Source organism: Prionailurus viverrinus, chromosome D3 (genome assembly GCF_022837055.1).
Source record: "Prionailurus viverrinus isolate Anna chromosome D3, UM_Priviv_1.0, whole genome shotgun sequence".
In the NCBI taxonomy this organism is placed as follows: Eukaryota; Metazoa; Chordata; class Mammalia; order Carnivora; family Felidae; genus Prionailurus; species Prionailurus viverrinus.
The window spans coordinates 36,911,885-36,938,700 of NC_062572.1; the positions used below are offsets into that span (position 1 = coordinate 36,911,885).

The following is a 26,816-nucleotide window of genomic DNA, read 5'->3' on the forward strand; positions in this document are numbered from 1 at the left end:
TTCATAAATACAAAATTTTATTTGCACTTCATTAGTGTAGAAAGACCACAATGCTTTTCATATCACAACACTCAAGACACGCCAAGTTATTCAAATACATAATTACTTATTTACCTTGACTAAACAAAACAGTGCAGTTTAATAAAAGATATACCAAAGGTAGAGTTCACAAATCCATTATCAGACCAAAAAAAAAAAAAAAAAAAAAAAAGGAAAAAAAGAAAAAAGAAACACAGTCTAGGCTTAATGGGAATAAGCTTCACCATAAAGGGGAGAAGTTTTACCATTACAAAGGTATAGAATGTTCAGGTAAATACATGTATGTTCTTTGATATAGTAAAATGTATCTCTTTAAAATTCCTTTAAACAGGATTTGTTTAGGACAGCAGCGTTGTTTTAAAATCTTCTTCTATAGTTTCAAAACCACTTCTTTCTTTATTGAATCTTTGTAGTTCTTAAAAGCACAGGGTATGTCCGTTAGGATACCATGAAAGGGATTCTGCGGCTGCAGGCCCAAGTCGACCCCTACCCTCTAACCAGCGACACTCTACCGTGACGTAACATCAATAAATAACCCTCGATGATGGCTAGGAACGCAACTTTGCCTGCGGCAGAAATACTCCCATACTTCAGAGATGCTACGGCTGGGGGGAAAGGTCTTGTGCATAAAGAAAAAGCACTTATGATAGCTTTTTTTTTTTTCCCAAAAAGTCTTTAGTTTTACAAATTTTCTTTAAAACAGTAAGCGAAGCACCACTTTCTTTCTTCTTATCAGAATATCTTCTGTCCTCCTAACATAATTAACGAGGACAATTATATTATTTATTTCAAGAAACATTATACCTTTCATTTCTCCCATTCTTCATATTAGAAGTACTATGCTTCCCAGTATATGTACACTAGAGGCTGGGATAATGGATGAAATGTAATAATTTGGAGGGAAATGTGGAATCGATAACCAAAACTTACCCAGGATTGCATATTTGCATATTTACAAGTTAGTGTGTAGCTCTGACTTGGATTACAAAGTGCGAAAGGAAATTGTCAAGATGATTGTAGTGCAGAAGAGAACATTTTCCCCTTTCCAGGAATCACTTCCACTTTGTCTCCAAAGTAGCAAATCAACAGCATCGAACGTGTGGTCGAGGTGGAGGCAGTTCTGGTGGAATCTCGGGTTCTGGTTGTAATGAGAGGATACTATTGGACAACTCGTTCCTTAAAATATCCAGAGGCATCTTAAGGATAAAGAAAAAAGACAAATAGTATTTAACCATGCAGTGTGTATGTAAGCGCTCTGCAAATTATATAAGAAAACAAAGTATTTTTATCTGTATTTTTTTTTAAGTTTATTTATGTATTTTGAGAGAGAGAGAGAGAGAGAGAGCGCGTACAAATGAGCTGGGAATGGGCAGAGCCTGGTGTGGGGCTCGATCTCCGGAACTGTGAGATCATGACCTGAGCCAAAATCAAGAAGCAGATGCTCAACCGACCGAGCCATCCAGGCGCCCCAGAACAAAGTATTTTTATATAAAGATCTCCAATCATCAAAGTTTAATTAGATGTTCAAATATAAAGGCAAAAAGTGAAAAGCAGGTTCAGGATACTTCGTGTCACGGCACTAACACTCCCCAGCTTACATCATACCCTATGGTAAAAGAAACCAGATGGATCTCACGAACATATTTTCCCAGAACCTAGTAATAATGGAAACTTGATGCATTAGTACAGAAAAAAAAAATGGTTCTGCATTTGACTATGGTTTCTTTCACTAAAGAAAAAACTTCTCTTGGCAATTACATAAACAATGATTTTATTTATTTAATTAATTAAAATGGTTATTATTTATTTTTGAGACGGAGAGAGACAGAGCATGAGCGGGGGATGGGCAGAGAGAGAGAGAGAGAGAGAGAGACACAGAATCCAAAGTAGGTTCCAGGCTCCGAGCTGTCAGCACAGAGCCCGACACGGAGCCCAAATCGTCAACTGCAAGATCGTGACCTGAGCCAAAGTCGGACGCTCAACCAACTGAGCCACCTAGGCGCCCCTGAACAATCATTTTATTAGAAGCTTCTGAATTATGCTTGAACTAGCAGATTATATGTAGTAATAGCATATACACTTAACACTAAACAAATCTTTGAATGTAAGCCTACAAATGCTTGAAGAAATTGGTGTTCAATGAAGCTATCTAGCAATTTTTCTGCAACTGAGCATCACGGAAGGCCTGAGTAATGGAATCATTATGCTGGGGAGCATAGCACTGAGGGGGAGGCAGGGCCCAGGGCTTTCTCCTCCCCGAGACACCCACAAGCTCCAGGAGGTCCCCACTGTCTTTATCTAATTCTTGTGGGAAAATGGGAAAAAAAGGAAAGCAAATGTCACATAAACATGGCACACCTGCTCCAGTCACTTCACCAAACCACGTTTAGGGTTCAGCCAACCTGGGCACCACACTGGACACGGAGAGGCCCTGGGCAGGACACGGCTGTCACCACAGCTGGATGCCTCCAGCCGAGTTAACCACCTCACCTGGTTCTTCAGCCCCCGAATAACTACCCTAACTGCCCTCTCTAAAACATCACAGAGGGAACAAAGAATTTCAGATGAAATATTTTCCGGATATTTTACCTTTTTCAGAATGTCATCAACCAGCTTCAGAAATATTTCGTCCACGTTGAAGTTGTCCTTGGCACTTGCTTCACAGAACCGCATCCCAGTTATCTGCTGTGCGAACTAAGAATACAGATTCATTTTTTCCTGTGTGGGGTGCCACGTGGTCTCATGTGTGGCCAGGTGGCCTGGGACTGGGGGAATCACAGCTTTTTGGGCTCCCTCTTTCAGGGAGGGGCGGGCCAGAAGGTTTGTGAAGCCCCGTTTAAGCTCAGAGTTCACTGTGCCCCAAACCCCTACATGATAAGTTAACAACACGAAACAAAATCCCTGACGTGATGACGTGATGACGTGCTGCTGGGACCTTCAAGTCGAATTACTTGCCCGAGTTTCTAAAACTGCAATGCATCTGACATTCAAAATGTGAGTATCACCGATTCCCTAAGGAAGGTTATATAATACATGAGAGTAAATCATGAAAGCAATTTTACGGCTTAGGAAACGTTTCTCTGTAGCAAATGTCAGAACAGATAATAATGCAGTGTATACTGATGCGGACAATCCTCTCCCCACTTCGAAATGCTTTCTAAAGCCTCCTGCTCCTTCCAATCCAAACAACTGAGAAGAATGTGACTGTGTTGTTTCATAATTTAAAGAAATTATTTAAAGACAAAAAGTCTATCCACTGCTAAATGCAGCGTGGACAGTGACGTCCCTTCTGCTCCCCACATCTCTCACCTTCTCTCCCTGCTGCCTGGTGATTTCTCGGTCAGTTTCACAGTCCAGCTTATTTCCAACTAGGAGAAGTTCTGCATCCTCTGAGGCATACTGTGGAATTTTAAAAGAAGCTCCATTTCAACGATGGGCGGTCATACACGGACAGGAAACGTAAGCCAACCTGCTCTGTTGCCACCATTACCTGTTCATCCCCTCCCCAAATCTCTGAGCAGATACCCTGTCCCAGGCAGGACTGGTTCAGGTGGGGTCTAAGACGTCCTCACAGGGCTCAGGGCTTTAGAAAGCGATGGGGTAACAGGCATTAGGAACCACAACCTTCTGAGCCTTTGACCAGTAATTTCTAAGAATCTCTTCTAAGGAAATGGCTCACAAAACAGGCACAGCTCTATGCTTAAGATGGTCATCAACTGAAGAGAGTCCGACAAAACAGATGGGGAATGAAATAAGTCAAGGTACATAAAAAGAATGCAGCCATTAAAAAAACAAAACAAAACTACCCATGCTTCAGAAGAACATTAATAGGACAGGAAGGCTGGCCTGACAGAATATTCAGGGAAATAAGCAGGCTGTAAAACTACATGGAATATGGATTCAATTTGGTTTTTCAGAATGGTGAAACTTTTTTTTTTTTTTTTTTAAGAGAGAGGGAGTAAGCAGGGGAGAGGAGCAGAGGGGGAGAGAGAACCTTAAGCAGGCTCCGTGCTCAGTGTGGAACCCAACGTGGGGCTCATGACCTGGGATCACGGCATGAGCCGAAATCAAGAGCCAGATGCTCAACTGACTGAGCCACCCAGGCGCCCCGCGCCCCCAAACTATACATTTTTAAATTTACTTTCATGTTTGATTCCCCGAATTTTTTATTGTGACAGGTATCATTAATCCCACAATCAGGAAAAAAAAAAGTTAAGCTACAGTTCTAAGTTTTCAAAAAATATAGGTACGGTAGGACCTCTCTTCAAAAAAGACTAAAGTCTCTTGAACAACTCATTTATTTAATTTTGCATATTCTACACAATTACTTGAGACAGGTTTGCGGCAAAGGCACCTGAATGGTGTGACGTTGGCCTAGTTACTCCAGGGTCTCCGTCTCCTTATCAGACAGTGATGTATGGGTAGCAGGACAGTGCCCACCTGACGAGGCTGGTGAGGAGTGAGCGTGGGAAATACTCAAGACAACAGCACTTACTCATAAAGAGGTACGCGGCAAGAGTCAAGTATGAAAGAGGGGAGAGCATTAGATCTCAAGACCCCAGCAGACTCACAAACTGAGTACCTAATGGGGCCCTGAGGCTTGAGGTCATTGCCTCTCAGTCTACGGGATTCACCTAGGTTCTCAGAGGAAAACAAAACACCTACCTTATCGATCATCTTCATCCATTTTGGCAAATCGTCAAAAGTCTCCTTCTTAGTGATATCATATACTAGTATGATCCCCTTGGCACTTCTGTAATAAGCTGAGGTAATGCTGTTGAATCTCTCCTGCCCTGCTGTGTCCCTAAGAAACAGCAAAAATCAGCTCCCAAACAACAACCAGAGGGAGCAACTCCACCTTCCAAAGCAAAGGGAGGCTCTTCCCCACCCCTCTGCAGGCTGATTCTAGTCCCATCCATGCACATGCATCATTATTAGTGGTGAGGAGAGGAAGTTTTTCTGAGTTAGTTACATTCAGACAAAAACATAAGTCCCAACTTCTCTCAAACCGAGGTTTTAAAAATAAGAAAAACAATGTGTAAAAGGACAGAAGAGCTACATCCTCTTCAAACCCTCTTGCTTTTTAAAAGTCATCTCTGTGCCCTGTGTGGGGCTCGAACTCACAACCCTAAGATCAAGAGTTGCGTGCTTTACCAACTGAGCCAAACAGGTGCCCCTGCAAACTCTTCTAACCGGCATCAATGGTTGTATCTGATTTTGTAGAGAAGCTGACGGAGAGTCCATCACTAGTGAAAAATATCATAAACTCAGGGTAGTTATTTTCTTAATCCTTCTAAAACAGAACAAAGGGTCAAAGGGGAAGGGAGGAGACATCAAATAGGTTTGTAATACAATAAAGCTCGTTATTGTCTGCTACTAAAGCTAAAGTTGTATTTATTCTCCAGGCTGAAGTCGATCATTTCAACATAAAGGATGATGTAAGCTTACTAATAGCGTATAGCAGCTGGCTGAGACATATTTTCTCCATCTAATAAGCCAAGAAACTGCTGAAAACCATCATGTATTTATGAATGAGCCCGACACAGCAGGGCTTCTGATGGGGAGACGAATGTCTTTAAAGACAATCCATAATTTAGCTTTTCCCAAAGAACCTGAACTCACAGCATACTCCTGGGGGTCACGTGAGACAGGCGGGTCATGGTGTACTAAGACGGGGGCAATGCAGCGAACAAACAAGGTTCTTCACTGCAGGGCCATTCAAGGCCTCCACGTGACTTTGAGAGGTGGTGAGAACGTGCAGATTTTCCCAAATGCAACTGATCAAAGACTACTTCCCTCCAGGTGCGCTTTGTGGGGCTGTATCCCTAAAATACTCTTTGGCAACGGGGTTGTAATTTATGGCTTTGTTCAGACTGGCTTCACCACCAAATTAGTTCCCATTAGCGATGGCATTATCATGCCAAATAAACAAAAGAGCTTGTTGGCAAATTCATTTTCGCATGAAGCAAAGCCGTTTGCTTTGTTCCAGAGGATATAAGAATCCCCTGCTGCTTCTGACTGGAAGGCCCAAGAGGGCCAAGGCTGGTCTGTTTCTGTCCAGCAGGGTCCGGCAGAATGCCTGGTCCACAGCGGGCCATCAGTAAGCCTATGCTGAACAAAAGGTTACCGATTTAAAGTGTCGACGCTGACGCCACTTCAAGGCAAAATAAACTTTATTTTTTGACCGAGAAATGCCAAACAAAACTGGAACATTGAACAGGACAGATGGGGACTGAATTCTTCAAGATTCCTAAGAAACCCTGAAGACCACACTAATAGGCACTGCACCTTGAAGGGAAGTGAGAAGGAATGGGTTCAGATACCATTTCATTTACATGAGGAATCAATGAATACAATTCTTTCTGGAATCCTACATATATAGGGGTATAATTAATACTTATGAATCAACAAAGAGTTCAGTCTTTCACGGCATGGTTTTCCCAGTCTATCACAGTTATGACTTGATCAAATTAGGCCTTTTTGTCTTTTAAAAAACACATTTTTCTACTTTGAAAAGTAGAATTGTTAAAACAATATAGCTACACCATAAATTTAGCAATTAGATTTAAGACCTTCAAGGAACATTTTGGGAATTATGTAGTTTAATAAGCCTTTACTCTAAGCAACTTTAATCTGGCTATTGAGTGTAACTCAGCTGACATTAATTTCTATGGACATTCGATGAATTAGAGTCTAGACAGTGGGGGCTCAAAACCAGTGAAATTAGAGATAACAGACAACAAAAAATTACTTTTATTTAAGGTGGTAAGAAGACTTGGCATGAAATCTACTCTCTTTTTAAAGAGTTTTGGGTATAAAATATAGTATTGTTATCTACAGGCACAATGTTGTACAGAAGTTTCTAGAGGTTTTAATAAAAAAACTAACAGTTGAAGAATAGGAAGAGTAAAGGGCATTTTTGTTTTTCACCTTTTGAGAGAGAGAGAGAGAGAGAGACAGAGGGAGGGAGGGAGCGAGAGAAGATGCACACATGTGGGGGAGAGGGAGGAAGAGGGAGGGAAGGAGAGGGAGGGCAAGCAAGAATCCTAAGCAGGCTCCAAGCCCAGTGTGGGCCCAACATGGGGCTCCATCTCACAATGGTGAGATCATGACCTGAGATGAAACTAAGAGTTGGACGCTTAACCAACCGAGCCACTTGGCCGCCCCTAAAGGGCATTTTTCATAGTTAAAAACACCTGTTGCCTGAGCGCAGTTAGCAATGTTCAAAACATTAAGAAATTAGCAGTCTCTGCTGGCTTTAAGTCAGACACAAAAAAGAGGGCAGACCTCAAAATGCAAAATCTGAGGCAATCATTCCAACACAAGTAAACGAACCAGTAAGTTCATTTACAAAAACCCCAATGAGGAAACATTCATCAGTTCACCACTCCCATTTAATGTCATTCCTTAAATTCCATCTTTTGCCTCGCTCTGAATGCTTGAGGTAGAAAAGCACCTTCCTTTGAGAGACTGTTCCGTATTTCCAAAATACGTGGCTTGTACAAATTTGTTTTCTTTTCCTCTCAAGCTCCTTTGCTTATTTCCCCTGCTAAATTGTCGGTACCACATATGGTCACAGAATAGGGAAATAAAATGCCAATGCAGTTCAACAAGAATTTATTACATACCCACTCTGCACCAGTACCATAAAAATCCCACACAAGTTCCTGCTTCTCAAAACCGCACATGCTAATAAGACACCAATGCACTGATCGTGCTTTTCTCTTTCTGTGAAGATGCAGAATCCTACTATTTCCCCTCTTTATCTCCATAAACCCGAGTTTTCATTACAGTGATAAGGAGCTGATTTCTCGACATTTACAGTGTATTATTGCAGGGAAAATTGTCACCTGCTGCAGCAGGAATATGAGGTGATCATTTCCCTCTCTGCTTTTGGTGCAAACCGAAAGATTCCTGCAATTCTGTTTCCCCAGTTTCGTAATACAACTGTGCTTTGAAAATTCAAAGATTCTTACTTGTTGTATTTAATATATCCACTTAAAGATGTAATTAGGAATTTGCAGGGCAAGGTCCTGCAATGTGCATGAAATGTCCCATCTCTTCCAAGCAGAGGATGAAAAACGAGTCTGATGTTGACATAAGAATGCTGGCAAGATAGACAGGGATGATTCATTTTAATTCTGCTTGCCTAAAGGTAGGAGACAAACGTCATAGTTCCAAAGTCCATTTCGACACAAGAACTCTAAGTCCCTGTGTATGATCTTCAGGATGGCATTCGGCATTCGAATGTAAATTCATGAACCTATATTCTAGTCGACACATTTTATTTTAGCTACACTTATGTAAAGGTCTTTTACACACACACGAAAAAACATTTTAGATGCAGAGATGAGAAAATGGTCCTTTTTCTGACCACGGAGAATCAAGGAACTGAAAAATGTGGCCATGACATAAAAACGTGGCATGAAAGTGTGACGATGCCGTCCGTAGATTTTGGTAACTTACACTTTTAGGAACCTACGGTTAATATTTTCTCAGATGGAAATCGTCACGAAAAAATGCACTTCTTCCAATCAGACCTCTATGAAAATCGACTGGGAATGTCCATGGACTGACATTCTAGAAAATCAGAGCACAGCTATTATTAGCAGAGCACAGGCTACTGAGGCTCTTTGAAGAGCCCTCTCCAACTACACTGGCTCCTCCTGGGCCCTCAACTGACAGTAAAGTGGTGACAGCATGCCCGTGACAAAGCAGACATGACAGCAAGAGTACAAGCACCGCTTCTAACTCTGAGGTAACTCGTGTTATTACTTTAATTTTTTTTTTTTTTTCAACGTTTATTTTTGGGACAGAGAGAGACAGAGCATGAACAGGGGAGGGGCAGAGAGAGAGGGAGACACAGAATCGGAAACAGGCTCCAGGCTCTGAGCCGTCAGCCCAGAGCCTGACGCGGGGCTCGAACTCACGGACCGCGAGATCGTGACCTGGCTGAAGTCGGACGCTTAACCGACTGCACCACCCAGGCGCCCCTCGTGTTATTACTTTAAATCGTGAACCACGACTCCAATACTTCCTTTCTATCTACTGCCTAACAACGAAGAAAATGTTTAATCCTTTATGTAAAAAGCTTCAGAAGACAACAATCTTACTTTGAGTGTTGTGTGATTAACAAGTGGCAGGCATTTTGTGGATACGTTATTCACTGTTGAAAACCCCTTTGGGAAAAGAGAGGTCCTTCCTCACGGACTCATTGGGATATTCCCTGTGTGAAACCTGTAATCAACCTTTAAATACACTCACTGAACCTCATTTTCCTCCCTCAGTTAATAGTCTTCGAAAGAGTCAAGGAGAAGCAGAGGAGTGGCTCTGGGAAACGTGGTCACATCCCAAAGAAACGTGGTTCCTGGGTGTCCTGTACATTTCCCGAACTGCACTCTCTCGCTTTTCCCCGCAGGGTGGGGCGAGTAAGGCGAAGCCCTTTCAGATCAGATTCAAAGGCGCCGTGGTGAAATTCCAGAAGTACCCAATGTCAGCAGGCACAGAGTCTTAGTGGGCTGAGTTCCAGGGAGGCATAGGACATCTGGACATACTTTTCACAGGTCAGATTACTACTGCCTGAGATGAAAACTGAAATATTAATACAGTAATTAAGGTATGTCTTTTTAGATAGGCCCTGAGGTCATCCCTTAGACACTGCTGTCATTCAGTAAGCAAGCTTCAGACATTCTAATATTAGCCACATAAGCCTTTATTCAGGATAAAGTATCCTTCAAAAAGTATCTCCCCCACACGTGCTAGGTACAGAGGTAAACATACTCTGGATGATTTTTTTTTTTTTTTTAAACTAGGCTTCATGCCCAGCACCGGCTTGAACTCACCACCCTGAGATCAAGACCTGAACTGAAGTTAAGATTCGGAGCTTAACTGACTTAGCCACCCAGGCGCCCCCTGGATGATCCTTTTAATAACGGTCTTTTACCTTGAGAAACTTAACAGAAGACCATGGGGGAGGGGAAGGAAAAAAAGTTAGAGAGGGAGAGAGCCAAACCATAAGAGACTCTTAAAAACTGAAAATAAACTGAGGTTGATGGGGGGTGGGAGGGAGAGGAGGGTAGGTGATGGGCATTGAGGAGGGCACCTGTTGGGATGAGCACTGGGTGCTGTATGGAAACCAATTTGACAATAAATTTCGTATTAAAAAAATAGGGATTGCAAAAAAAAACCCAAAAAACAAAAAAAAATGGTCTTTACCTTAGAGAGCTTACAATCAGAAACAACAGCACGTGTGAAAGATCCTCTGTTAGCTCCAGAGTTCAAAAAATGGGCAGCAACGTACAAAGTTTGTGGACTTTCCAATCAAGGGCTAATAAAATATATCCACGTTTTTTTGTCATCAAGTATTTAGACAAGACTGTTCATGTTTCGAAATCAAGCCAATAACCCCCAAACCCAAACCGGCCTTGAAGTGGGGGAGACTCGCAGGAGACCAAACGAAGACATTACCTGGGACGCCTCCAGGAGGCGGCAGTGCGCTCGGCTGCAGCCGGGCCCCACCCAGGGCACGGGTGAAGGATGAAGGCATGGCACTAACACTCAAGCATTAGGTGACCGATGATGCCACAGATGAGGCAGCAAGTAACGCGGATGAAAAGCAAACACACACATGGTGGACAAACACTCAGAGCTGAGCGGACCTGCAGAGGAGTTAGTAGGCTGAGTACACAGCAGCTGTGATGTTAAACACAAGAGGGCGGTCTCGAACCCCTCAGCGGTGCCACGTTTAAACCGCCACCAGATCCGCGCTGCACCCCGCAGGTCGGTCTCCCGGGGGAAGGGGGGCGGGGGGGGGGGCGGACAGCTCCCGGCGCCGCACAGCTGTGACACAGCTGGCTCGGTCGCCCAGGCGTGGTGCCGCGACAAAGGGGCTTCTCTCCAGAGAGTGGCCGCGGATTCACACCCAGCTGGCACCCGTGGGGCTTACGTCACGTGCCGCCAGCCACGCGTCCAGGGGGAGCATGCGTGTCGCACTGCGGTGCTCACGCTCTGCCCGCCCTGGGCAGCCCCCCAGCCTCTACGGGGGATCTGCCTTGAAACTGCGCGCACCCGGTTAGGGGCGTGCTGGACTTTCCTTGCGGGCGATCAAATAGTAACTGGAAAAATGTGAAAACGCGCATTTGAGCAATCATCTAAGCGATGACAGTTTTGCTATTATGTCAAATGCTTTGAAAAGAGGCATCGAGGCTCCAATCATTAAAGTTAACAGTGTTCTTTCACCGCTCCCCATGTGCAAATGAAATATGAAATGGGCAGACATTTCTAAATTTCCTCATTGTTCATTTTATTTAAAGATGAGCAAAGGAGAGGAAAAGTAGGAGAGGCAAGCCAGCTTGAACAGTTAATTGTATTAGACAGGCGAACAGACTGTGAACACACATGGTGTTACTGGGTGCACATCCCCACTTACCAGATCTGTAATCTGATTTTCTTTCCTCTTAGCTCTACGGTTTTGATTTTAAAGTCAACACCTGTAAATAGAAAGAAAGAAAGAAAGAAAGAAAGAAAGAAAGAAAGAAAGAAAGAATAAAATGCAGTTTGCCATAAAAAAGAATCCTGTGTGTATATTTTGTATCATTATCAGTAAGACAAAAAACCTGGTGTTACTAAATCCCAAAAGGAAAAGCAGAAGTCCACCAATGTCTATGATGCTCAGTCTATATTTCCACATACAAGTGTACAAAGTCAACTTGTGTTTTACAACGAAGTACCTACATGGTATTTGCTGATCGTAATATGATTTATTGCTACCACAGTTTAGCATAAAAGCCATTTAGAAATTAGCAATTACGTGAACAACTGAATGGCTTTAAAGAATGATATATTGGGGAGAATTCTTACAGGAAGTGCTGGAAACTGAATCTTGATTTCGAATAGCCTTAGTCTGGATTTAGAAATCACTGCTTGAACTCTGTAGCATTCACAAAGAAGTCAGTTAATATGTAAACATTACTTCTTTATCACATTGTGAATAGCATGGAACAGGAATTATTTTTAAAAAACTTACTCATAAAGGTTAACATTCTCAATTGTAATTTTGATTCATTTTAATTCTGAGCAAACTGTCATGTATCACTCACTATCCTTTCCTAATTCAGCCCTTAAAGCTTCAGCTGATTTAAACCAAATTTTCATTTGTATATGTAACCTTATACAGGTCTCAGTTATAGAAAACTTGTACATTTCCAAACAATATTTTTTTTTTACACACTTTTTTAACTGAAAAAACAAATCAAAGTGACGCTCACTAAATTGGAGAGTCAGAATTACTCCCTACGGGAACCACTTCCTGCTTGTCTCAGGATCCAGCATCACAGTGCTGTCAGGCCTCTAATGGGCAGGGGCCCATGTCCTCCAGTGAGTGCTACAGGACAGCATGGGGGTAAGGACCCTACTCCCAGGCTCTCCAGCTCAGGGATTTGATGCAACACTGCAAAGTCAGATGATGTTCTCAAGGTGAAGTGAAAGACATGTGACTGCGTTTTATAATTAGCAACACACTGCAGACACCAGTGCAATACCAAAGACATGTTTACAACCTGGGGAGGGGGGCGGGGCACCAGCCCTTGGTCTGTACAACAAAGTTGCAAGAATATAAACAGTCACAAGAGAACAAAGCTAGAGAAATACTCTGCATTTCAATTCTTAATCTCTTATACCAGACATAATTTCAAATGTCACTGAGAAAAAGCTGGTTAATTCAATTTCACTTTCAGTTCTGGAACTGATTTGCTCTTCAAAGTCAAATGACACTCTAAACCAGCCTAGAAACAGAAAGCATGTTTGTGCATTACCAATATCTTCGGAGTTCCTGAATGACGCAACCACAGGGAAGAATGTAACTTAAAGTGATACTCTACAAGGCACAAAAAACAGCCTGGAGATATTTGCTAATAAATTCTGATTTTAAACAGGCACAGCTTAAAGACAAAACACTGGTCCTCCTGATATTAGCTAAAGTTAGGGCCTCCCCACGTTGCTCGGTGACGGCAAACCACAAATCAAATTCAATTTTTGTCATGACTAGTATTCTACTTTACTTGTTTCCAGTTTGAGGTTTTGTTGTTGTTTTTTTGTAAGTTTCAGCTAAGGGGGCTGTAACTTTTGTAAAACGTGTCACAGTGGCTGCTACTTTATTAAAAAGAATTGGCAGATGAAACTTCTTTTGTGAGCTCTGCTTCACATCAACTAAAAGAATCCCTTGAAACAGCCAGAGTCAATAATTTTTGTTTTGATTAGGCTGTTTTTGCTTAAGGATTATTCTGAACCCGAACATGTCAGACACCTTCTACCTACTTGAACGATTTATACAACTTTCACAATCCTACACCAGGACTCTTTTGTAACCACCAAGTCTAATGAATACGAGTAAAAGCTAAGGCTGTTAGTGTTCAAAATCAGGAAATAAGTGGTAATGTTATCATCACGTGATTATAAACAGGTTACTGATTTTAACAGGACAAGAAAACAAAGATGAACCCACAGCGAACAGGATTAAGAGTCTGTTGAGCCAAGAAGACATCTATCTAGTTTCGGGCACATGGGTGGATTGGCTGGTTGAGCGTCCAACTTCAGTTCAGCTCATGATCTCATGGTTAGTGGGTGCCAGCCCTGCGTCAGGCTCTGTGCTGACAGCTCGGAGCCTGGAGCCTGCTTCGGATTCTGTCTCCCTCCCTCTCTGCCCCTCCCTTGCTCATGCTCTGTCTCTCAAAAATAAAAATAATGTAAAAAACAAAACACACAAAAAAGACTATCTAGTTCTAGTGAGTTGCTTAATGACAACTTCACTAACAACAGAAAAATAATCTAAATCTAAAATCCCATTAAAATAGCCCTCTCTCTTAAATGCAATATCCTTTACCACATTTAACAGCCACTCAGTAGCTTGTAACAACTGGAAACTTACTCTAACTTATGGCTTGGAAACACATACTTGTATCAGAGTATACAACCATTTCTAAGAACATTACATCAAGTCAAAAATCTCTTAAGGTTGTCTATCTTAAAAATTTGCATGCCACAGAAATTATAATGATCCTTAATAGAAGATATTAGGTCATCCGTAGCCTCAGATATTCAGTGATTCATTTTAGGAAAAGTCAGCACACAGCTGGCCTTGAGAAGGAGCTCCAGGGACCAAGGTTTATGAACAGGTAAGGGACAAAAAGAATGGCACGCCCATTTCCAGCCCTTGCTGAAAACCCAGTTTCCTACAGGTAACTTGACTACCAGGGGAAGCAATCAGCCCTACCATCGGTTGATGGGGACAGTCTCTGCCCTCAAAGGGCTTAGTCATACTGGCCTAAATCGACACCCCATGCAGCTGGCAAAGAAGTGCCTTTCTCTGTTCTCTCTTCTTAGAGAACCTCCTTGTCTGCCCAGAAACCTCTGACAGCCCAGTTGATTCCCAATCTGAACCCAGCTGCCTGCCCCACAGTCCCATCTGTGTACGGTGTTCTTGGACCTGAACTTTCTCCTGGCCCTTATCACAACATTCCTTCTTTGCTGTTTGGTGTCTCCCTGAGGGCACAGTCATGCCTGACTCCCTACAGCCTAGGACACTGCCTGGCACACAACAGCAACTGGGTAAATCTGATGAATGAAAGCCACCCTCTCTTCTCCATCAAATACTAGCTACGTAAGAAGAAATGCTGACTATTTTGGGGAAAAATTAAGGAAATTTATGACTGTTTAGCAAAAACAAAACAATAAAACTCACACAAAACACTATAGAAGAAAGGAGAGGCAGATGTTCTGAGTGTCTGGTGCCCAGTACCCATAGGTCATTCCAGAAACAGAGTATTTCGTTTCTCCTACAATTCTTATTGTTGACGGTAAATCCTTAAAAGATGGGGCAGTCTTTTTAAAAAAAAAAATTTTTTTTTTTTTAACATTTATTCATTTTTGAGAGACAGAGACAGAGCATGAGTGGGGAAGGGGCAGAGAGAGAAGGAGACAGAGAATTGGAAGCAGGCTCCAGGCTCCGAGTTGTGAGCAGAGCCCAACGCGGGGCTCGAACTCACAAACCCCGAGATCATGACCTGAGCGGAAGTCAGACGCTCAACCGAGCCACCCAGGCGCCCCGGGGCAGTCTTAATATGCTTATAACTTCTCCCTCCATACACCCACCCCAGGGGATTATTACGGTAATACTGGATTCAGACACTTAGACAGGAAGTGGTCCACTAAGTGAATTACTCTAGCAAAAGCAGCTTACTTTTCTTGAAGCTTGCTAATGCTATGAGAGTCTTTCAAAAAATATTTTAATCAGGGGTGCCTGGGTGGCTCAGTTGGTGAAGCATCCGAGTTTGGCTCAGGTCATGATCTCGAAGTTCATGGGTTCAAGTCCTGTGTCGGGCTCTGTGCTGACAGCTCAGTGCCGGGAGACTGCTTTGAATTCTGGGTCTCCCTCTCTCTCTCTCTCTCTCTCTGCCCTTCCCCTGCTCATGCTCTGTCTCTCTCACTCTCAAAAATAAACAAACATTAAAAAAAATTTTTTTTTTACTATTTTAATCATAAAGAACACAGGTTATATGTGGGCTATATAGGGGCTATAATTCCTATAACAATGGGCACAGATGGCTCTCTTTGAGTCACCACATCTCCTTGATCTTGTTTTCTTTTTTAATTTTTTTTTTAACGTTTATTTTTGAGACAGAGAGAGAGAGAGAGAGAGCGCGCATGCAAGTAGGGGAGGGAGAGAAAGAGGGGAACCGAATCTGAAGCAGGCTCCGGGCTCTGAGCTATCTGCACAGATCCCCATGCAGGGCTTGAACTCACGAGCCACGAGATCATGACCTGAGCTGAAGTCGTATGCTCCACCGGCTGAGCCACCCAGGTGCCCCTGGAGTCTTGTTTTCCTTTAATAACAATGATAGTGGACGTCTGTCAAACGCTCTGTGCTGACATGGGATCCTACAGCAGCCCAGTGAAGTGAGCACTAGTGTCCTCCTTTTACAGAAGGAGCCACCAGAGTGGAGACAGGATAAGGTATTTGGCTGTTAAGGTCATATCCCATGCTAGCTAGCTGAGTGGCAGACCTTAGATTCAAATTTGTAGCATTGCCCGCAACGGAAAGTTGTTATGCTAAGAGTCAGATGCGCGAAAACAAAAGGAAAGGTTGTGAAATGTTCTGTGAATGACCCAGAACCACACTGATGGAGATGTTTAAAGAACAAAGCCTAACTTTACACTTGGTCTTCTCTGCATTTGTTTCCCATAAATCTTAGCAAATAGCATAAAGGACTGGCATAGGTATGTACTGCTGACACGAATTCTAAGATCCCCTTAAGGCAAAACAGTTCTAAAACAGGACCGTATTTCTTCCTGCTGGGCCACGAGAGGTTACAAAAGTGAAAATGGCAAAAATAAACAGAAGCTTCTTTCTTCACATTCCTTTCCAGAAAAAAGCTAAATAAATAAAAGCAAAAATAACACCGTGGTCCACACCTGTGATTACAGCCGAATGGACTGCTCTTTTTCTTCTCTGCCCTGCTTCCCTCCCCCTCCTCAAAGATCTGATTTTTCTTTACCTAACACTTTTAGGACGTTGAAAGATTTCACAGACTTTGGAATTAAGTCTCAATTCAAACGGTGGCTGTCATGTTACGGACACTTCATAATAACTATCTTAAGTTCATACAGTGGCGTTTCTTCCAAGGACATAGATTCTATACAGGGTCATCCAATTTGGGACATGGTCTTTCTACTAAGGGGGAGGATTTCCAGTGTTTTCATGGCGCTGAGTGAGAAAGTAAATTAAGGAAGGAGTCAAAGTCACACAGAGGGAGGTACATTTAACGCTGGAAAACAAGTCACTTGAATGCATGTGGGGCCAGTCTTCTGCCTAAACACCACCGGCCAGGGAAGAGTACAACCTAAGTCCCCACAGGAAAGCACCACATAAAGAAAAGGGTTCAGTAACATAGAGACTGAGTGCTATGACTATAAAACACTCTGATCGGCTCAGCAGCAGGTACTGTTAGGAACACAGGAAAGTGATGGTAGGACATTTAAAAAATGCTTATCAGGCCTGAGGACATCAAGCATCCATCCTAGGAGTAAGATCTGCTTCTTCCTCCTGCAAAGAAAGACCACACTGCATCTCGCCATCCCTGACACACGCAGCACAAAGAGATGGCACTTGGCTGGACACCTGCACCACGAACTCCACGAGGCAGGGAGGAGTCCGAGGCGATCGCTTCAAAGGAGAGGCGGGGAGGGAACGGAGCGCGTGCCCCACGGAGCCCGTCAGAACCGGCAGGCGGCTGCATTTTCGCGAAGTATATACATTTAGGAAAGCACTTCACAGAAAGGGTCTGTTCCCTTCGTAATAAAAAGATGAAGAACCCTTCTATGCTGCTTCCTACGCCTCAGGCACTATTCTAAGGGCTTTATGTCCATTAATTCACTGCAGTGTTTGCACTTGCCAGTTTTATGAGGCAGATATTATTGTCCCCATTCTACAGATGAAAACACTGAAGTCAGAGGGGCTGGGAGCTGCCCAGGGCCACTGAGCAGATGAGTATTAGAGCACCGATTTGAACGCTGCGGGTGGCTCCAGGCTACACTCTTACCTCACCGGGGCAGCCTCATCTGATAAGAAAAGGAGGGAAAGGCTGCAAGATACAAAGCTATCTTTCACGGTAAAAAAGTTCTGCATTGCTAAGGAAATATTTTTAAAAACTAAGTGAGGTCTGCTGGTGGCCTTGGACATGCTGCTCCTGCCCCAGGAAGCCTTCCTGTGCTCCCTGGTTACAGACACACATACCCCTCTCTCAAAAGGTGGGGACAACAGGAAGAGAATACTGAGGGAGGGGAGGAGAATCTGAAAACAAACAAACAAACAAAAACCAACCAAAACCTTAGACGATGAAAAGTGGATCAGTAGTATTTTCTTCATGTGCAAAAAACCATTAACTTGACTACTATTCAGATTGGGTCCATAAAAATGCTGGCACTGTCAGATGCATTTTGCCCTTTAGCCAGGTCATGTGTTTACATTTTGATTTTCATATTCACCTGTATACATTTCGGTATGTATCTCTAAAGGATAAAGATTCTTTCTTGGGACTGTTTCATCTATGAGACACTTTTTTTTGCATCTATGGTACAGATCAGGAGGAGATGGGAACATAACTGACATTTATAATCGTCCCTTCCAAGCCAGGTACCTAAGATATTTCATCTCCATTTATTCCTGCACGTGAGACGAGAAAAGCGTGCAAGTCCTTCTTATTTCTTTTCATGAGTGCGGAGACAGAGATTCAGTAGCTCACTAAAGACACACAGACAGCTTGTGGTAGAGGCAGGACTCACATCCGGGACCCTGTATCCACCTTTGAAATCACACCATTGGGGTGGGAGGCAGAGAACATTGTCTAGAAGGAGGAGTGGCCAAGGAGAAGGTGGAGTGCTTTCCTTTAGAAGTGAAAATTTGATTGTAGGTGTGATGGGTTAGCAGTCAGCCAGGAGGGGGGCTCTGGGTGCGGCACGCCTCAAGAGGGAGAGGAAGCACGTGAATGACAGAGCTCCTGGTTTACAGAGGCCTGTTCCATCACCGGGTCTCCGCTTAGAGGGTCCTGGATCCTAAATTAAGGTGGGCAAACCAGGAGAATTTGATTCGTCAGCTACTTCCGCCAGAAGCCCGCTTGAGGTGGAAATAGAATCTGTTTGGTTTTAAAACGAAGAAGGCATTACATAAGCACCACAAACCAAACATTGGAGGCTGTCAGATTTGGAGGGGAAAAGGTTTTCAATGGAATCGAGTGTTCTATTCAGCCGGTGTGTTTTCTGGTTTTAAAGGATAAGGGGTTTTTGACAAACATAATCACATTCAATTAAGGGCACTATCTGAGGTCCGTAGTTTGGTTTTCCAAATGTCAAAGATGTGCGATAAAAGGACAAAAGGAGCATAATCAATTTCTTCCTCTGTTGAAGTACAACAGCATATAGCACTTTACCTCTTTTCTGAGGTTTTATTGTGGCTCTTTCCATGACTCACCTGCCCTTCTGAAAAAGGACAAGCCAGGTAAGGAGGTGTTAGCTTTGTGCCCTTTAGAATAGCTAGCAGAATGGTGTCTTACAGAAAAACAGCCTCCCGGATAACACCTACTGAGTGACTAGGCTATACGAAGCTACATTTTCTTTATAAATTCCAACAAATGCTTCATTAGAACAATGTATCTGGCACCCAAGGCTGGAGAATAATTTGGACTTAGCAGTTCTCAAAGGAACCTACTCTGCCTTCTGAAGCCAGTTCTAAGATCTGCTAACAGATTGCTCCTGGCAGATTCCACGCGGCTGGAGGGAGAGAGGCAATCTCTAAGAATCTGGATCTCTATCATGCATAATAAAACCTTTCGTCTTCAGTGCAGAACAGCGAAAGAAAGGCTGAACGCACTTAAGCCTGGTCTCTAAATAAATTTTTATTCAACCTGAACAACCAGACGACTAAATTTCCATATTTTCTTTGAAAGCTAACTATTCCACAAAAAGGGACGTACGTGCTCTGCACAAGCCTATCCGTTTGCACTGAGTTCATTAAATAAATCAAGCTAATGACAATGCATAGCATCTGCTGGTATAAAAACGAAATGTTAACCATTTGCATCTGTTCCTCTCACACTGACATCTCCCTGAGTCATCGTGTTACATCATTTTGGCAGAGGAGTGAGACAGCACTGGAGAGGCTCGGTGTTGGGCTCTTGGGGTGGGAATTCTGGACAACTCTCCTAATTCTCTTCTAAGTGAAGCAATTAGGCAGATCAGCCATGGCATGGAAGACTGCATATGAGCACACAAGAGCAAAATAAAATACACCATTTGGAATTTTAATCCGGTATTAGATGCTCATTCTGGGATTTCCAGCAAAATGTCTGACCTGTTTCCAGAATGAAGTACAAGCAGCTTCCGAGCAATGGAAGCAGCCGTTCCATTGCTTCCAGGTAAAGCCGACCAGACCCCTGTGGGCTGCATTTGCTCCATCATGTCCCCTAACATTCAAGGCCAGACCCACAAGAGCCGCTTCTGCAGGGGACTTATGCCCACCTGTTTCCTGATAAAATGCAGCCACCTACCTGTACCACTAAGCTTCCCTGCCCATGGAACAAGCATCCTCAGTGCACCTTCATCTTAACTCTGGACAAAAGGGAGGAGTCTGGCAGAGAGAACACAGGGACCGTGGCCAGTAACTGGGGGAAAACAGGCTTCAGTAAAGCGCCATCATCTATGACCAGTCACTCTCAGGGGCCAGCCTGTGAAGTCTGATGTGTTGATGCGCAATGAGAAAAATGAAGAGTGGTGAGGTTCTCGGAACTAAATTCAAAGAACTTTTTAATCCTGATAGTCTATCTTTCCTTTTTTTTCTCTCTCTCTCTCTCTCTCTTTCTTTCTTTCTTTCTTTCTTCTGAAAAGCTGCTGACAGCAATTTAAAAAAATGTCTTTACCTGGCAAAGTAAAAGAACTGGCAATCCTAGGTTGGCTTCCAGCACTCTAGGGGAAATTTTACTGCCCAGGAAAATCAGAATTCTGTTCTAGACGGCCTTACTCCTACTTCTCCTCCTATATTCATATATTCATATGTATGAATATATTTGAATATATATGAATATATTTTATATATATATACGTATAAAATGTTGGAACATTTTAATAGATATGCAAAAGGCTGAAGATGCTCGAATGATCGAATATTTAGGTAAGAAATACAATTCGTAGAGCATACGTTAAAATCCAGAAGGCAAGTGACAAGTGATGATAGTGGCATAGTTTCAGAAAAGTCAATTTCATTGATACCATAGATCAATGACAGCACTATCTTCACAGGCCTGTAGGGGGCCTCGATTAAGTTGTGAAGGACTTCATGGTGTTTGATTTGGAGTCACAGAATTTTCACAAAGCAAAGTAACTTTAAATTTCCAAATAAGCTAAGGAACGGTTAGAAAGAACTCACTTGTAGTAGCAACCCTGGCCCTGATCACTTGCTGACCAGCTGTGACAGGTGGGTAAGTTGCTTACCTCTCTGGGCCTTTGCCTCCTTATCTGTAAAATGGGGATACATTTCAGGATTGCTGTGAGGATTAGACAGTGTCCCTTTTGCTGGCACATAGTAAGTGCTCAACAAATAGTAGCTACTAGTAATAGAATGTTACATTTTATAAGCACAGACAACTAAATTACTTATCCAAAGTCACAAGCTAGTTACTGACACCTAACTCAAAAGCCCAGGTTCCTCATTCATATGCCAGTGTTTTCTCTAGAATCCACTGTTGTCGGTGTGGGGGTGAAGGTGGGTGAAATCATGTCAATTCAAAGTTAACAGTTTCCAACAGTTATACAGAAATAAAACAAGTGCTGAGACATATAAAATTTAATTGATTTGTTTCCTATATGTCAGATAGTTATAAATTTCTATAGCAGAACTAACTTGTTTCTATTTCCTTAAACGTCAAAAAAACTCTACTGCACTTTTTAAAGGACCTGTCAAATTATGCTAGTTACATCAGATTAATTCAATTCCATGAGTACAAAATCCCACTTGAAAATAATACTCCATCCTAGACAATTTGCATTAAATAAGTCAATTAGTAAATAGTCTTTCTAGCTTTTTATACCCTGGTGAACTTTGTGTTTTTTAAACCAGAACAAAAAAATCAACATTTGCTCATTTATAATTTTATGAAATCCCTTGGGATTTCAGCTACAATCTTATTTCTTTAAAATTTTTTTATTTTAGAGAGAGAGAGAGAGGAGAGGAGAGGGGCAGAGGGAGAGAGAGAACCTTGAGCTCACAGCCCGACACAAGGTTTGATCCCACGACTTCAGCGTCATGACATGAGCTGAAAGCAAGAGTTGGATGCTCAACCAACTGAGCCACACAGGCACCCCTCCACTACAATCTTTTATAAAAAGTTCAAGTGAACCTGATTCTCTGTAAAAAGGCACGCATGGAGCCACTCCCGTAGATTCTGAATTACAGGAGTCCTTCACTTTAGTGACCCACCTGGGCTGGCGCATGCTCAGAGACTCTTCCCTGCCATGCTGTGGGGTACGGAGTCATGAGGAGCACACATCTGCAAGCCCAGACAGGGTAAGGGAAAGTCCTCGGTGGAAGAGGCTCTTTCTCTACGTGGATCCAATGTTACTACTGAAACTTGGAAAACTGGCCTCAGAAGCACAATTAGCTATGAGCTCACCGCTCAGACGTAGGCCTTCAGGTCAGGTGACCACAATTCCACACCACACCCAACACGACATTTAAACATCACTTTTCTTTGTGTGTGTTTCTGTTTTAAGTTTATTTATTTACTTTGGGAGAGAAAGAGACAGAGAGAGAAAGTGAGAGTGAGAGAGAGAGAGAGAGACAGCGCACTAGTGGAGGAGGGGGCAGAGACAGAATCCCAAGCAGGCTCCTTTGTGTCAGTGCAGAGCCCGATGTGGGGCTCGACCCCACTAACTATGAGATCATGACCTGAACCAAATTCCCGAGCCAGATGCTTAATGGACTGAGCCACCCAGGAACCCCAAAATACCATTTTTCTAAGGCAACTTGCAGAATGAAGCATTCCGATTAGGAGGAAGCCTCCCAGACACAGCCCTCTTCTTAGGTTCCCCCACTGGAGGGGCTTCCACTGTGCTCCTTGAGTATTTCATACACATTTCCACCACTGCTCTTACTAACAGGGGCATCTTGCTCCCCACAGGCTCTGAGCCACTTCTGGACAGAGACGGTGTCCTGCTTACCACTGGGTAGCACAGTACCTCACACCCAGTAGGAGCTCAGTAAATGATCTGATAGCTGGAAGGAAAAAAAAACACAGGCAGGGATTGCAGGGGGAGAGGGCAGCTAGTTAGCATTCTTCAGCTGTCTTCATACTCTGGATCAGACCACAGGTTATTAACTTTCTGTGAACTTCCCACAATTATTAAAAACTTATCGAGTCAAGTACTATAGGCTATGTTTGGAAGAAACAAAAACCCAACTGCACAAGGAACCCTGTGGTGGTGGCAGCGTGGGAGACATGTGAAGTGTGTATATTTGTTTGTTAAGGGGACAGAGAACCAAACTGCCTGGTTTCCTTGCCTCCTGTTTCTTCATCATTCCCCAATAAATATCCTATGTAATCCTGCCAAATTAGTTTCGCTGTCTCCATGCCAATGCTGTATTCAGAGGCCTTTCCAGCTCTAGTTGCTACGGGATAAGGCCCATGCTCTTTAGCATGGCAGGCAAGGTCTGGAAGCTTCAAGCATTATTCCCAGGGTCCACTAATGAGTCTTTTCCAGAATGTGTCTGTGAGATGATGATTTATACTAAGAAATATATATTTGGTCTTTGTCCCCATTCCAGTCACAGAGCTCCTAGAACCCTTGGGCTTTTCCATGGAGAAAATTATAAAAGTATCTTTTGGTATGTTAATGAGGTGACTTCTAGACCGCTCCCAGAGGTGACTTTTAGAATGCTCCTCACCAAAAGATGGGGGCTGGTCAACAGAAGAACTAAGTGATTAGAAGGTTGGAACTTTTGTCCCCCACCCCAAGGAGGGAAAAGGGGCTGGAGACTGAGCCCAATCACCAGTGGCCAATGATTTAACCATGCCTACAGAATGAAGTCTCCATAAAACCCAAAAGCGCAGGTTCCAGCTTGGAGCTGGTGAACACGTAGATATTTGGGGAGAGTGTCATGCTCCGAGACCACATAAACACCGGGCCCCTTTCTGAATCACGTACTTTTATGACTCACTGGTAATCTAGTACACAGGAAGTTTCTCTGAGTTCTGTGAGCTGCTCTAGCAAATTAATCAAACCTAAGAAGGTGGCTGTGGGAGTCTCTGATCTACAGCTGGTCAGAAACACAAGTGAAAACCTGCACTTGTGACTGGCTGTGAAGAAGGGGGCAGTTCTGCACAACTGATCTCTTAACCTGTGGGAGTGGGGGGTGATGTTCCACTGTGGCCCCTGCTTAGAAAACCCTTCTTCACCCCTTCTCTTTCCCACTCTAAAGTACACCTTTGTCCATTTCCTAAACACCCCCTCCGCCCACGCAAGCCCTCATCTAACCACCTATAATGCCTGTGCTGATTTCTCTTTATCACACGGTACAACCCTATCATCCCTCATTTTTATATAGTTTGAAGTGTGCAGCCATAAAACACTGATACTTCTGAATTGCTTTTAACTCTATTGACATCAGGTACTAAAATAACCATGTGAAACCTCATTCGATTGTTCAATTCTTCTACATGATCCAAGACTGGATATTTAAAACGGGTATAGTTATGTTACTGAATTTTAATATCATGGTCCCAAGGGCGTCATTTTAAAAACAAACGGTACAGAGAGCACAAATATTTCTCAAATAATCTATTCCAAAAAAGCAGTAAGGGAAACACTTCTCAAAGGCAGAACAAAAAAGACAACATGAAATTTGGGGGGGTTAATTGTCCAATAAGACACTGAAAATGTAGTAATGTCTTGTTATAGGACGTTTAAAAAATCAATTCATCCCCAAATTCTACCGTGGTGGGTACCACTAGTTACAAAGCTAAATACGTGTAGAAGTATGTGGGAAGATACTTTTAATTCTGTATTTCACATTTTAACACCTGTCAATGTTTCTTGGACCTCTGGACCTCCTTGGGGAAATCCTGTATTGCCCATCACTGAAGATGACTGCCCTTTACTTTGAAGAATTACCTCATCTATGGGGTTCCCTAGCTTTGACAGCTTTAAGGGGTTTGCCACAGGAACAACTTCTACCCACACCAACCTGACCAACCTCAAGGCCAACTCCTGTAAATCCAACTTCATTTAAAAAAACAAAACAAAACGAAACAAAACAAAAAAAACCTCCCCTGCAGTTTCGATTTTAGATCCCGAGGACAAAATACTTTCTGACCTGGAGAGTTACTGTATTTACATCACCGTTGTACTTCACCCACCGGGAGGACCCTGGCACACCCCTCCCCATTTCTGCAAGACCTAGGGTTACGGGAGGTCATGAACAAGTACAGCTGAAGTCCGGCTGTCCCGCATTCACAGTTACTACAAGAAATTTAGTGTAGTTTTAGTCTTAATATTCTCCCCAGATCCTCCACAGGGAATTTCAAGCTTCATTATTTCAGCGCATCAGAAAATGGGAGTTCAAAATTAGAAAATAAGCCCTGGTTCTCACAAGGCACTGCTAAGGCGCCAGAATTGGCTATAGATGACCCACTTTGGCTATCTGGCCAGGGGCACAGCTTCTGCACTGCCTGCCTGCTTCCCACATCGCATTACCTTTTTTCTTGGGTGAGTAATGTAAGGGGCAGGAGTTTCCGTGGAGAGATTCTCACCGTCCCTGATAGCGGAACAGGACCAATGTATCACCCTGGTCTCATGACCGGCTCTTGGGGGGTGCGAGAGGGGACGCTGGTTCAATAACCAGCTCGGATCAGGGACGTGGGAGGGGCGTGAGGGGTCTGTGCCGCGCGAGGATGGAGGGCCTCGAGGCCCCAAGGGCAAGTGTGCGTGGAGACTACACGAAAATCTCGGCCTGGCTTTGGGAATAGGATGGAGGGGCTTCCACTGGGACCGCCCCTCCCCCTAGATTTCACCGAGAAGCCCATCCTCCAAATGCAAGGCCACCCAGCTGGATAGGGAAAGGCTCACGGACGCGAAGAGAAATGAGGCCGGCAGGGCGCAGGGCACTAGCCCTGGGGACCGCGGGAGGGCAGAGTCTGCGGCGGAGGGGCCCAGCTGGGGTCTGGCCCAGCCCCGGCGCCCTTACCCACGGTGGACTTGCAGGCTTCGCAGAAGGTGTCGTCGGTGAAGCGCTCCATCAGGCTGGTCTTGCCCACGCCACGGGAGCCGATGATGATGACCTGCAGCTTGAAGTCGGCCGGCCTGGGGGGCTGCTTCCTCCGGCGAGCCTGGCCTCCCGACAGCGCCGGGGAGCCCGCGCCCAGGCCGCCGCCGCCCCCGGCCCGCCTCTGCAGCGCGGCGGCCGGATCCATGCACGCATACGGCTCCCGCTCGGCCCGCCGCCCGCCGCCGCCCGCTCCCGGGCCGCGCGCCCCGGGCCCCGGCGCCCCCTCGGCCTCCGCCGCGCGCCGGGGGTCGGCCCCGGGCTCGACGTCCGCCCGCTCTAGCGGCCCCGGCAGCCCGCGGATTCCGCGCTGCAGCTGTGCCTCCGGCCGGTCCCCTGCGCCCGCGTCCAAGCCGCCGCCGCTGCCGCCGCCGCTGCCGCCGCCGGGAGAGGAGGAAGGGAAGCAGCTACTCCGCAGCAGCGGCAGCAGCATCCCGGACGAGGAGGGGCAGGAAGCGCAGGCGCGGGGCGTGGCGGGGCGGGGCGTGGGGCCTGCGAGGGGCGGGCGGTCCGGCGCTCGCTCGCCTCCTGTCGGCGGGAGGACCGCGCGCCCTGCGAGCCGGGTCTGCCGTTGCCGGTTTCTCCTTGTATGCACCTGTCTTTGCTGTCTTGTATCCCCGCTGTTCTGTTTTCACTGCTCTCCCCCCCTTTTTTTTTCTGTCGACTCTGTTTTCTTCTCTTACTTCTTCGTCCTCCCTTCTTTCCCTTTATCACCCGTCCTTTTTCTTCTTTCACTAAATCCAGTCCCCAAACACCATGGCTGTTTATTAGCCATCTCTCCCCCAAACCTGTTACATTCTCAGTGTAACGTCTCCCAAATTACTGCTGCAAACTCAAATGTTGCCGGGACTCTCGCAAGTCCCCCGAGTCAGGCCTTGTCCGTCACACCTTGCCACCTGGAGGCTCCTGGGCCTGG

At 44.4% G+C, this 26,816-nt stretch overlaps 1 protein-coding gene across 1 annotated transcript; it reads right to left on the minus strand.

The window, feature by feature from the left end:
* Window positions 1–26,350, minus strand: RAB12 (RAB12, member RAS oncogene family). The gene is made up of 6 exons (XM_047827577.1): window positions 25,823–26,350; window positions 11,468–11,528; window positions 4,705–4,843; window positions 3,349–3,438; window positions 2,629–2,733; window positions 1–1,235 (listed from the first exon to the last, which is right to left on the minus strand). Exons 1-6 carry the CDS (start codon window positions 26,331–26,333, stop codon window positions 1,122–1,124), a joined length of 1,020 nt encoding a protein of 339 aa, XP_047683533.1. The 5' UTR covers window positions 26,334–26,350; the 3' UTR covers window positions 1–1,121.
* Window positions 26,351–26,816: the final 466 nt, after the last annotated feature.